At 42.8% G+C, this 12,641-nt stretch overlaps 1 protein-coding gene across 4 annotated transcripts in view; it reads left to right on the top strand.

Moving 5' to 3' along the window:
- The window catches only part of KLHL31 (kelch like family member 31), a 61,080-nt gene extending 52,827 nt beyond the window's left edge, over window positions 1-8,253 (top strand). For all 4 annotated transcript variants that reach the window (XM_081828429.1, XM_031020293.2, XM_081828428.1 and 1 more), the window contains 2 exons: window positions 458-1,662; window positions 3,632-8,253. In XM_081828429.1, coding sequence (XP_081684555.1) covers window positions 491-1,662; window positions 3,632-4,364 — 1,905 coding nt within the window. In that variant the 5' untranslated portion in view covers window positions 458-490 and the 3' untranslated portion in view covers window positions 4,365-8,253. The remainder of the gene's footprint in view (window positions 1-457; window positions 1,663-3,631) is intronic.
- The last annotated feature ends 4,388 nt before the right edge of the window (window positions 8,254-12,641 follow it).

Below are 12,641 nucleotides of genomic sequence, written 5' to 3'. Positions count from 1 at the left end.
CTGAATTTTAGTATTTTTTTGAGGAAAACTTCAGAGTTATAATTCACTTTTTCGGGAGAGTAAACTAAGCCCTTCAAATGTTGTTTAACTACTATTCTAGAATTGCTGTACAGCTAGATCAGAGAGTATTTGGTCACTTCCTCTGCATAAAATGACTTAGCAGTATAGCTATTGAGAGGTCTCATTTGATAATATAAATCTTTCTAGAATTGTCTTCAGTGCTTGATGCGTCAGTAAAATGTGCATTTAGTTTAATGTAAGTCTTTACATCCACTTTGAGTTTTAATCTACATTATGTTATTTAAAAACTATTGTGAAAAAGAACAGTTTCTCAATGTAGCATTTCAAAGTCCAAAGCACCGTTAAAATAAAATGTAATGTATGGTGATTAGCATAACATAATAATAAAAAAAAAGTAAAAAAAATAAAACCATGCTTTTTTTTTTTTTTTTTTTAGCAAGTTCTTGCCTGTGACAGTGTGTTTGCCAACATGGCCCCCAAAAAGAAGACTGTCAGAAAGAGCAAAGGAGATATCAATGAGATGACCATAATCGTAGAAGATAGCCCCCTAAACAAACTAAATACTTTGAATGGGCTCCTAGAGGGAGGCAATGGCCTTAGCTGTATTTCTTCTGAATTAACAGATGCTTCTTATGGCCCCAACCTCTTGGAAGGCTTAAGTAAAATGAGGCAGGAGAACTTCCTTTGCGACCTAGTTATTGGCACCAAAACAAAGTCCTTTGACGTTCACAAGTCAGTGATGGCTTCGTGCAGTGAATACTTTTACAACATCCTAAAAAAAGACCCATCTACCCAAAGGGTGGATCTCAATGATATCTCACCGCTGGGCCTGGCTACTGTCATCGCATACGCCTACACCGGAAAGCTGACGCTCTCTTTGTATACAATAGGAAGCATTATTTCTGCTGCTGTCTATCTTCAGATCCATACCCTTGTAAAGATGTGCAGTGATTTTCTGATCCGAGAGATGAGTGTTGAGAATTGCATGTACATTGCTAACATTGCTGAAACATACTCCCTGAAAAATGCAAAAGCAGCAGCCCAAAAATTTATCCGGGATAACTTCCTTGAATTTGCAGAATCAGATCAGTTTCTGAAACTTACATTTGAGCAAATTAATGAACTTCTTATAGATGATGACTTACAGTTGCCTTCTGAAATAGTAGCATTCCAGATTGCAATGAAATGGTTAGAATTTGACCAAAAGAGAGTGAAATACGCTGCAGATCTTCTGAGCAATATCCGCTTTGGTACCATCTCAGCACAAGACCTGGTCAATTATGTTCAGTCTGTACCAAGAATGATGCAAGATGCTGATTGTCACAAACTTCTTGTAGATGCTATGAATTACCACTTACTTCCATATCATCAAAACACATTGCAGTCTAGGCGCACGAGAATCCGCGGGGGCTGTCGAGTCCTTGTCACTGTTGGGGGACGTCCAGGCCTTACTGAGAAGTCCCTTAGTAGAGACATCCTGTACAGAGACCCTGAAAATGGATGGAGCAAGCTGACAGAAATGCCAGCCAAGAGTTTTAATCAGTGTGTGGCTGTGATGGACGGGTTTCTTTATGTGGCCGGTGGTGAAGACCAGAATGATGCAAGAAATCAAGCCAAGCATGCAGTCAGCAATTTTTGCAGGTATTTGATCCTTTATTAGGAACTGAAATGGTTCAATATTATGAGGAAATTGCTCTGACATAGAAGTAAATGAGTCCTGCCTGTTAGCTTAGTTCATTGGCTCAGTAAATCAATAATAATAATAATGCCACATTTCATATATACAACAGTACACATTACATGAAGTATATGCTTATATAAAATGCACTCTATATTTCTGAATAAGCCTATGAAATGAGCCAGGAAGATGTGGTTATTCTGATTTTACATGTGAGAAATCTGATACCTAGACAAGTTGTACCACAAGTGAGTGGTACACATTCTCTCATTTATAGTAAGGTGCCCTTCACAGTACACTTTTTCTGAAAAGAAACTGGATACAGATTTAGTTTTTAACACTAAGTGGTAAGAAAGGTCAAAATAATACAAAATTTCTTTTAAGTGACTGTTACTAATGACTGTCAGATTCATAATTGGCAAATACAATGAGATCATTAAAAATGTGGCAGGTAATTAGTTCTAAATATTTTTTGAAGACTGAATACTATAAAAAATGTCAGTATCTTTGATGCATGTAGAAACAGTAAAGGTATAATATATCCTTCAGGAAATGGAATTCAAATGCCATGTTGTTTTTGTATATTTATAATAAAAAACACTCTCATATATATGAAATGTCAGGAAGTCATGCTTATATCATGGTAGAAATACAAAGTCGAACATAACTAATGAGCAAGATCTGAAAATTTATAAAGTATATCATGAAAATATTCTTTATTATTTCATTATATGTCTGTGTGTCATTTAAATGAATCCAAACGATTAACTTATTTTTGCCCTTTAATTTATAAGTATAGTTAAGTTTTGATTTGGAAGTTAAATGGGAGAAAAATGAACATCAAACTAATGCAGGGAGGTCTGTGTTTACAATACTTTGGAACTATGTGAACAGTTAAAACAGTTTTTCTATGACTGCTTATTTTCCTCCTGCTGATAACTCTGTTAAGTATTCAAGTAACTGTTTTTGCAGTATTGATTTCAGTGGTTATGGTATAATAACTGTAATATAGAACACTGAAAATATATATCTCTAAGCTAAAAAATCTTACCTACTAATAAGTGCTAGAAAATAGAGAAATATCAAATTAAGCCTCTGGTGATGCTTTTGGACACGAGTTCCATTGATCTCATTCTAAACAGAAGACTTGGTTGAGTGACTTAGCTTTACTGGTGCAGTGATCAGGTCAGGTGTATCCATGAGAACATGTTTGCGAGACATGGAGAAATCCAATTAGCCAACTCCTATCTTAATTAAGCAGTAAGAACGAGCCAGGAATGGCTGGTGTCTGAAGATGTGTGGAACTGACTTAAATGTGGCAGTGTTCCCTTTCTGATTGCCACGAATACCCAGCTTCCACCGCCTCCCCACAAGCGCATCTCATAAGCCCTCCCCGATGATGGACGGTGTGGAGTATAGAAGAAGAGGGACTGACAGTTTGGTCTCTGTGGGGACTTCTCCAAGAGGCCCGATAAAGGGAGTGGTTTTATTTTTTTTAAAGATTTTATTTATTTATTTATTTGAGAGAGAGAAGGAGAGAGAAAAACAGCATGAGAGGGGATAGGGTCAGAGCGAGAAGCAGGCTCCCCGCTGAGCCGGGAGCCCGACGTGGGACTCGATCCCAGGACTCCGGGATCGTGACCTGAGCTGAAGGCAGTCGCTTAACCAACTGAGCCACCCAGGCGCCCAAAGCCAGTGGTTTCATAAACGGGACTAGGGGGAGTCACAATGCCCGTCTTGTCTTTATCAAGTGTCACACTTACTCACTGGCTGAGAAACAAACACCGGCCTCCAGGTGCGGAGCTGCGCTCTGTGCTTAGCGTAGCCTCCTTGCATCAAGAGGGTCACAATTTCCACGCTATGGTTTGTGGAGTCACGTGGGTTCCCTGGCTGCCGCCAACAAGGCTGTCACACTTGCTCTGCCATTTTCAGATACGATCCCCGCTTCAACACCTGGATACACCTGGCCAACATGAACCAGAAGCGCACGCACTTCAGCCTGAGCGTGTTCAACGGGCTCCTTTACGCCGTGGGCGGCCGCAATACCGAGGGCAGCCTGGCCTCGCTCGAGTGCTACGTGCCCTCCACCAATCAGTGGCAGCCCAAGACGCCCCTGGAGGTGGCGCGCTGCTGCCACGCCAGCGCGGTCACCGACGGCCGCGTGCTGGTGACCGGCGGGTACATCGGCAGCGCGTACTCGCGCTCCGTGTGCGCGTACGACCCGACCGGCGACTCGTGGCAGGAGCTGCCGGGCCTGAGCACGCCCCGAGGCTGGCACTGCGCGGTCACGCTGGGCGACAGGGTGTACGTGATGGGGGGGAGCCAGCTGGGGCCGCGCGGGGAGCGCGTGGACGTGCTGACGGTGGAGTGCTACAGCCCGGCCACCGGCCAGTGGAGCTACGCGGCGCCGCTGCTGGTGGGCGTGAGCACGGCGGGCGCCTCGGCGCTGCACGGCCGCGCCTACCTGCTGGGGGGCTGGAACGAGGGCGAGAAGAAGTACAAGAAGTGCATCCAGTGCTTCAGCCCGGAGCTCAACGAGTGGACCGAGGACGACGAGTTGCCCGAGGCCACCGTGGGCGTGTCCTGCTGCACCCTCTCGATGCCCAACAGCGTGACCCGGGAATCCCGAGCCAGCTCGGTGTCCTCGGTGCCAGTCAGTATCTGAACCCAGGTAGATGCGGGGACGCAGGAAGGGCGAATAGGCGTTCGTGGGTTACCTTTCGGTTAGCGAAAAGGAAAATATATAACATTTACTACAGTGATTGTATCTTACACTATATCGAGGCGTATGTCTTGGTAGTTTTAAATTCCTGGTGTGGCGGGCGTAATCTACCTCTGTGTCTTTTATTTATTTTCTTTTTTTTTTAAAGCCGAATACAGGGCCCTGGCCAACAAAGAAAAGAAAGCATTTATTTCAGCGGCCACTGGGTGGCAGACAGAATTCGTTGTAGGCACTCTTCCACCGGGGCATGTTCCCTTCATGGATAGCGGTTACACCCACATTTGAGATTTTTCTTCTACCCTTTAGTACACATGAGGCTTATGTGAGTAAGCAATTTCATGCCTGAAAATTTATCTTCTTCTCTCGTCTTTTTCTTTAGGAAGTTAAAAGTATTTATTTATAGCTTTTATTTTAAAATGGAAGTCCATCTATATCCGTAAAGACTTAATTCTACATTTAAATGCAGTTTCTTTTTCCATACATGAGAGTAAAGAATATTGAAAGGCGTCCCATGATAGTCATAAAGCTTAAAACAAAGTTTGACTGGAAAGTAACAGGGATTCCGCCCTGGGACTGTCACACTGATCCCTCTGGTTTATCCCTTATTCTCTTCCTCTGTGCCTCAGTCCCCATGGTATTTGCTATGAAAAAAACTGCTCTCAAAGAAGGAACTACTAGTCATTTAGCTTATGGTGTAAATTTAGGTCATTTTGTTGTTTCTCCTAGAAGTATCTGCACTTTAACCTTTGTCCCCTATTAAAGGAATTGTGAGTATCATGGGAGCCTTACTCTGATCCTAAAAACGACACCAAGATGCAACCTTGACCCTAATATAAGCCCCAAGAAGAACACCAAATAAGACTATGGCCATAAGGACCATTAACTTAAAGCTTATATAGCCCAAAGGTTATGCATCTGATGCCAATAATTTGATTTTCCCCCATTTTTTATATGGATGAGAATGAAGAGAACATTTGGAATTCTTGGGTTTGGCAATAACAGGATAAACGGCTTTTCCTGTTAGTAAATGTCACTGTTTCCAATTTCATAGCAATCCTCCTGATTTCTTAATTAAAACCCTAACACATTCATTTCACATGGAAATATCAATGCCCATTCTGTTCTATATGTTTTAACGTCATCTGCTCCAAATTAGCTTTGCAAATGAAAGTGTATCCACCTGATATCATTTTTCTTATATATTTGCCAAGTTTTGGAGCAAGGGAATGATTGTAGTAAATGATACATATTTTCCTTTCTTAAAATTTATCACTTTATTCTTTGGTGGTTTATTTGTTTTGGAGACGTGGCCTATCAATTATGGGTATGTGCAATTGGGTTTTGAAAAATAAAACTATTTAAATGGTTAACCATGAGATATGTGGAAATCTAACTGGGTTTTCATTAATCCCATTTCTCCTACCTTGTGTAGATAGGTTATTGCTAGAGTTACAATATTTATATTTAAAATATCTTATTTGAACTGTGAAAAGTGGTTCATATAGTACACTTTGTGGAACAATTTTGTATCATTGCCCCTCATGAAAAGTTCAATCTCTGCATATTTAATGGTACCACTTGGTAAAGCGTACAACACTGTAAGCTGAGAACAAGGCATTATTAATGTAAAAACACTGGGCTGTTTCCTCCCACACACACAGAACATTCGGAGCTTCTCCAAGTAGGGAGCAGATCTAACGGCACCTACTCCCTTGACTCCTTCTCTGTCCACACTGGAAAATTAAGCTGTCTGAGAAAGTAGTTCATGGAGCAAGTTAAATCATTGAGCCCCTTGAGCTATCACTGTACGAACTATACATAACTTTTGTCCTTGCAGCATCATTGGTAAAATAAACTTTTCATGTTTAACAAATTATTTTGGCCACAACTGACAAAACCTATGTGAGGGTGACTATGACATCTTTTAGTTTGGTATAAATGTATATTCTTGTACAATTGAGCAGCCTGTAGTATGTTATAAATTTTGAGAGAAAAAAAGGTGATTTATTACGGATCACAGGTCATAAGTGGGCATAATCCCTGATGTACACTAGTAGATGTGTCTCCCACTGAGATCCTAGGGGTTTTGTGAAGTGGAGGGCCTAAGGCTTGGAATGAAATAGGAATCAATCAGTTGTAATATTTTATCTTGGAAGAATGAGGAGAGATTGAAACTAGAGGATTTTTCAGCCTTCAGAGCTTGGTAAGAGGTTGTACACAGACTTGGCAGTGGCTTTCTAGACATAAGACTGAAGACATGTTAGAGCTGAATAAATCATTTGAAATGACCATGTAACGTATTTTTGACATGGTTTATCTGAAGACTCTGAAAACACACCCGTCTGGGCTTATCAGGTTCCTGGGTGCATTGCTGTTCTATCTTCTGTTTCAACAGTTAGGTCAATAAATAAAGACCGTATGAATTTCGAATACTGGAATTTCTGGCATAGCAAATTGGTAGGGAGCATGGAACATAAGGATGGGTGAAGGTGTTACATCCTGGGACATCCCTCCCTGACAACTGAAAGACATGGAGGTCTATAGAATCAAAATAATGTGTTGGGGCCATCGCTCCTAGAAAATGTGACAGTTTGTCCATGTTTCCCAGCTGGAAAACGACTTCATTTTTAATGTGTTTTAAGCTTACATTCAGCTACACTCCCAGCCTCAGGATCCAACCCTGGACCTCCTTTTATTTTTCTTAAAAAAAAAAAAAAAAAGACGTATTATTTTTGTAATCGCAAAGTCCTGCAATTAAATAAAAGCATCAGTTCGGTCCATCAGAGGAGTAGCAGGTTACCCAGCAGCTGAAATGATAAGCTCTCTTTTTCTGAATGGGCCAGAGACCTGATGTGCAAGTCTCGAGGAAGCAAGACTTTAATGTAGTCTGTCTGCTTTTAGTTAGACTCTTGGTGCTCCGCTGTTATCCCTGACGCACTAGTTGCTTTCAGTGGCATTGGATGAGTTTTATGTTTACTTCCTCTGGTGTAAGACTGGCTTAGGATAGAAAGTCAGTGATGGTACAGATTAACATAATTCTAATCAATGGTAGTGGGGTGTTACAAGTCAAGAGGTGTAATTGGGGAAAGAAGGAAGTGAGAAAGTACTGAATGGTTCTGATTTAAGGCAGAGTAGCAATTATAATAAGTGTATTTTACAAACATGCATGTAACTAGAGGCTTCCCTGGAAATACGTAAGTGTTAAAAGGTCAATTTTTTGCTGGTTATCTTGGCCAAATATCTTCAGAAATCGATGCAAGATACTAGATAAAAGAAACTAGAATCACTTCGTTTAATTTTTTCCCTGAGTTACAAAGAAACACGTTTATGTAATCTTCTTTGAAGGACTCTTCTGCATTCTTTTCTGAATGAATGTTCTCTGAATGAGCTCTGTCCTCATCCGAGCCACTGATGAATACGTTCTCTAGCACAAGGCAGCATTACAAGGAATTATTTTTCAGTATGTCTCTTCATAGCAGTAGAAACTACAGCACAATTACCTAAACACTCCTCCTTGGTAATTATAAGAATTAAAGAATCTAAAACATTAAAGATTTACCCTGCAGCACATTCAGAGGGTAAAGACCATCAAAATTACCCTCCCAGAGAATTTGAGATAAAATACTTGTCTTGGACACTCCTTAAAAAACAAAAGCAAAAACAAAAACAAAAAAAACCTTTGCATTTATTCAGCAAATTCTGGCAAAACAAATTCTTTGCTTAAAACATTCTGGTATTATATAAGGAACAATAAACTAAAATGTATGTGGTATCTGTATCCTCATCACTATCAATAAAGCTGTATTCAGTAAGAGCTTAGTCAATGATCAAATGTGGGTAGTTTTGAAGTGTCCTTTGTGTGAGGATTGGGGTGTTTGGTTTTTTCCTCTAGTTAGTTTTCATGATGATTCACCTCAACAAAACACAACAACAACAAAAGAAATGACAAATAATTGAAGAGCTGTTCCAAAAGCTTGCAGACTAGTAAAAGAAAAATGCATAAAACATCAATAATGACTTGCTTGTAGCTCAGACAAAGGCCTACATTTGGTCTATCTCAGCCCTGACCACTTAGAAATCATAGATTAAGTGTGGTGGTTTCTAGCCTCCTTCTCACCCTGACCACAGCCAGTCCGGCACGGATTTGGGTTCGTCATCATTTTCAATGAAACTACATTTTAGGAAATGAAATTGTATTGCTGCCCCAGCAAACCCTCACAGCCCTACTCTTCCACCTTGCCTTCCAAATGAGCAAAGGAAATGTAACCAACATAAGATGCTCAATCTTTGATCTGATCCAGTAGTTAAAGAATAACACTCAGTTGAGGCGGTCATTTCTAGAAAATTCTAAATGGCAGCAATTACTTGTTCTTAAACTTCTCCAAGCTTTGTAACTTTGTGATGAATTATTCTTTATACCAATGCCAATCTTCCACTCAGTTTCAGACCAGACATGTTCCTTAAAGAGTGGTGAGGAAGGGAGGCACTTTTCCCCAACGTTTGAACAAATACAGTAGCCTCTGGTTATATGGCTTATTTTCTTATCCCTTTCAGAGAAACACCTTTTAAAGTCAGGCTGATTCGTCTTGGAGAAATGACCATTCAGATTTTGCCTCAATATTCAGTCAGAGCTATAGAAGCAATGTTCAAAAAAGACCTTTTTTTTTTTTTAAGATTTTATTTATTTATTTGTCAGAGAAAGAGAGAGAGCAGGAACACAAGCAGGGGGAGCTGCAGGCAGAGGGAGAAGCAGGCTCCCCACTGAGCAAGAAGCCTGATGTGGGACTAGATCCCAGGACCTTGGGATCATGACCCAAGCTGAAGGCAGATGCTTAACCGACTGAGCCACCCAGGCGTCCCCAAAAAACACCTTTTAAAATTACTATTTCTCTCACCCAGATGGGGTGATATGTCAAAATGGAAGAAACAAGACTATGATTTTGTAACAAACATTTCTCTGTACCCCAGCCCCACCTCCACCATTGCAACATGTACCCACAGGAGGGAAGTGTCCTGTGATATGAATGGAGGACTTAACGTCTTTGTGTCTGGCTGTTTTTGCTTTGTGCTCACATTTAGGTTATCACCATAGGCTCTGCATTCAGAAATTCTTTTTCCATCTTGGAGACATCACTACCATCAATTAGAGGGGGAAACTGAGCAGGATGCATTTTTAGTAAGCCAGGTATGAAGCGACCCATGTCAATTCTGCCTATATCACTTTGGCCAGAAATAGGCATATGGCCATACCTCGATGCAAGGGAGCTGGAGGAAAAGACTTCAAGTGAGTCCAAGAGGAAGAAAGGATTTCATATAGCATCATCTCTGCACATTGAGTGATTACATTTTGGAAACCACTGCTCCCATCTTCCTTCCTGGTTGCCCATGGAGCAAAGAGCTTCCTAGGCAAACTGCCTCCCCTCAACCTCTGGATCTGCCTTCTCCTCTTTCCCTTTCCTGGCTCATAAGACTTGCACTCAACTCCTCTAGTGTATCTTGCCTTTTCCCTTCTGAAGGATAAGCCCAGACAACTCTTGCAGCCTTTTCTCAATTCAGGCCTCTTACAGGTCTACAGCATACATTAAATGTATTTGGTAAGCCTTGAGTGTTGGTATAAATCTGGTTCCCACAAACCATCAGGGGAATCTGTCCAGTATCAGAATCACCCCCTCATCCCTCCCTCCTTGGGTCTCCCTGTCCCTCTACTTCTAGAATACTCTAAACTCTTCTTGTTTTTTACCTCTTCTAAAACAATATTGACTATAAATCATACATCTGTGACTAAATTCCTCTCATTCCAGCCATAGGAGGAGGTTCCCAATGCACGATGGTCTGTGAGAACAGACACGTTGTGGAGAGTCTAAAAAGAGGAAAATGCAAGGATGTATTCTTAATCACCATAAGAAGAGAGGATTCCTTGGAGAGAGAGAGAGAAGGGAAATGAAATGGCTGTAAGCTGACCCCCAAGTCTTCTTCCCTAACCATTTTTTTTCTTCCCAAACCTTTATGCAACCTTTCCATTTGTTGCAGAGTCCCAAGTTGAGAAGTGTTTTATTCTATCACAGTTTTGCATAACAAAGGAAATATGTATGCAAAAAGAATTCTTTCCTTGTGTAGCAAATGTTCATTGAACATAACCATGTACCAAGCACACTGTTGGAATACCGTCGTGAAAAGGTGCTGTGTTTCCCCAGGGCAAGTGAAGAACCAGAATTCCCAGCACACTCACGTTCAGGCAGAGCCAACCCAACAAAGTGCAATTACATTCGCAGGTATTTACTTCTTGCCAAGTTTTGTGCTCTCTAGTGCGGAAGAGAAAGATAAGCCCAACTTACCACCTGCGCTCAGCTTAGTGGTAAAACTTTTTCTAATTGACTCCATTTGGAGTTTATTCTTTTGTTTTCCAACCCCATGCATCTGATCCTGCTCGGTCTTTCTCTGCCCTGCTCTGTGCTCTAGGAGGCTGACCCCCAGGGACTGCATCCTGTGGACTCAGACCCTCTGGTCCATAGGTTGTATTTACCCAGTGGAAGACCTCAGGAGAAAGTAGAGGGCAGAGGAGAGTGCTTGGGGCATTTCTTTCCTGTCCTCTCTGGGCTTCAGCACTGTGCCCAGGCCAAGCCAGCAACTCTGCAACTTCAGCTCCTACTGGGCAGGCCCTCCCCCCGCCCCACTCACCTCACCACCCTGGGATCAGGACCTGAGCCAAAGGCAGACGCTTAACCCACTGAGCCACCCAGGGGCCCCATTTCTTTAAATACTTCTTGAGGGCAGCCATGTTCCTGGCCACATGGAGGAACCTGAAACGTTTGGAGCCTACCCATTGACACCCAGAGAACTTCTTCCAATTCAGGAATAAGAGATAGAAGGAGGGACCCTGGGGAGCAGGGCACTTGCAGCCCAAACCCTGGCATCCTTCAGAACCCCCAGTCCCACCTCCATCAGTGGTTCTCTCATTTCTCTCAAGGTTAATGATACTGGGACAAGGCAGAGTCCTGGGTGATACACAGTAAGGCTCTGGGCCTGAGTTGACCAGAGATACTAGAAGAGTGAGATGTTGTATTAAAAAGATAAAAAGTGGCAAATTTGGCGGAAAGGGGAATTTGCCTGTTGTTCTTCGGAGACACAACATGGAGGCACACTTCTGAAGGTGATGTGGGGGACTGCAGACCAACCCTGCGCAACCTTGGGAGTCATGCTCTGATGCTTGCAGGGCCATTGGAAGAGAGTCTCCCCATGGAATGCTTGCACTGAATGGGGACAGACTGGCTCCAGCAAAAATCCATGAAATATGAAGACATGTCAGCTCCCCCTTGATTTTTCCTGAATTTTTCCAGTTGAAATCCAGCTCAGTAAGTTAGTACCTTTGGTAAAGCCCTCTGCCCCTGCCTGCACTCACCAAACACAAAAGAGAGAGGGAGCCTTCAGGGGTGGGAGGTCCCTGTGATCTCCGTGGGCAGACCAGAGTTCTGGGCTGCAGAAGGAAACGTTAAATCAGAAGAGTGAGCCTCCCCCAGGGATGGGGATATGTGAGCGCTCTACTGCGGCGTGCGCCCCCATTAAGCCCTGACATGTGGGGACTGGGGTCTGGAGCAGCACTGATTTGATGCCTCCCGGGTTTGCTGCTGGGATTTTGCTGTAGGTTTGCAGGTAGAGCCGAGAGAGAGGCCAGTGCTCACAGGCTGGTCTTCTCTGGCTGCATCAGCCTTTTCCATTCTGCACCCACCTTGCCGCACCCCCCCTTCCTCCCCGCGGTGCACCATACAAACAATTTGCTTGGGCAGAGCAAAGTTAGATAGCACTGTTGTACAAAACCTGGCCTCCCCCTCTCCCTGTCCCACTAGTGGTCTGTCCTGGATGCAGGCAGGGGTTTGGGTCAGAGGCGGAACAGTCTGCGGGGTTCTGCGCCAGTAGCCGTGGCTCATAGGACACCGGCAACCAGAGGTGGCGCTGCAGCACCCTTTGGAGGGCGGAGGGCCTGCCGACTGGCCCAACAATGACCTTCCAGCAGTCCTAAGTAGCTGTCGGGAAGCTGGAAACAATGCCCAATTCTCCCTGGGTCTCCTGGTGATTCTGGTATTTGCTTTTTTTTTTTTTTTAGGGTTCTTTTTTTTTTAATTTTATTATGTTATGTTAGTCACCATACAGTACATCATTAGTTTTTGATGTGGTGATCCACGATCCATTGTTTTCATATAACACCCAGTGCTCCATGCAATA

This window comes from Leptonychotes weddellii, chromosome 8 (assembly GCF_054177405.1).
Source record: "Leptonychotes weddellii isolate Sample4059 chromosome 8, ASM5417740v2, whole genome shotgun sequence".
NCBI lineage: Eukaryota > Metazoa > Chordata > Mammalia > Carnivora > Phocidae > Leptonychotes > Leptonychotes weddellii.
The sequence above is the reverse complement of the archived record's forward strand: the minus strand, read 5'-3'. Positions and strand labels throughout refer to the sequence as shown.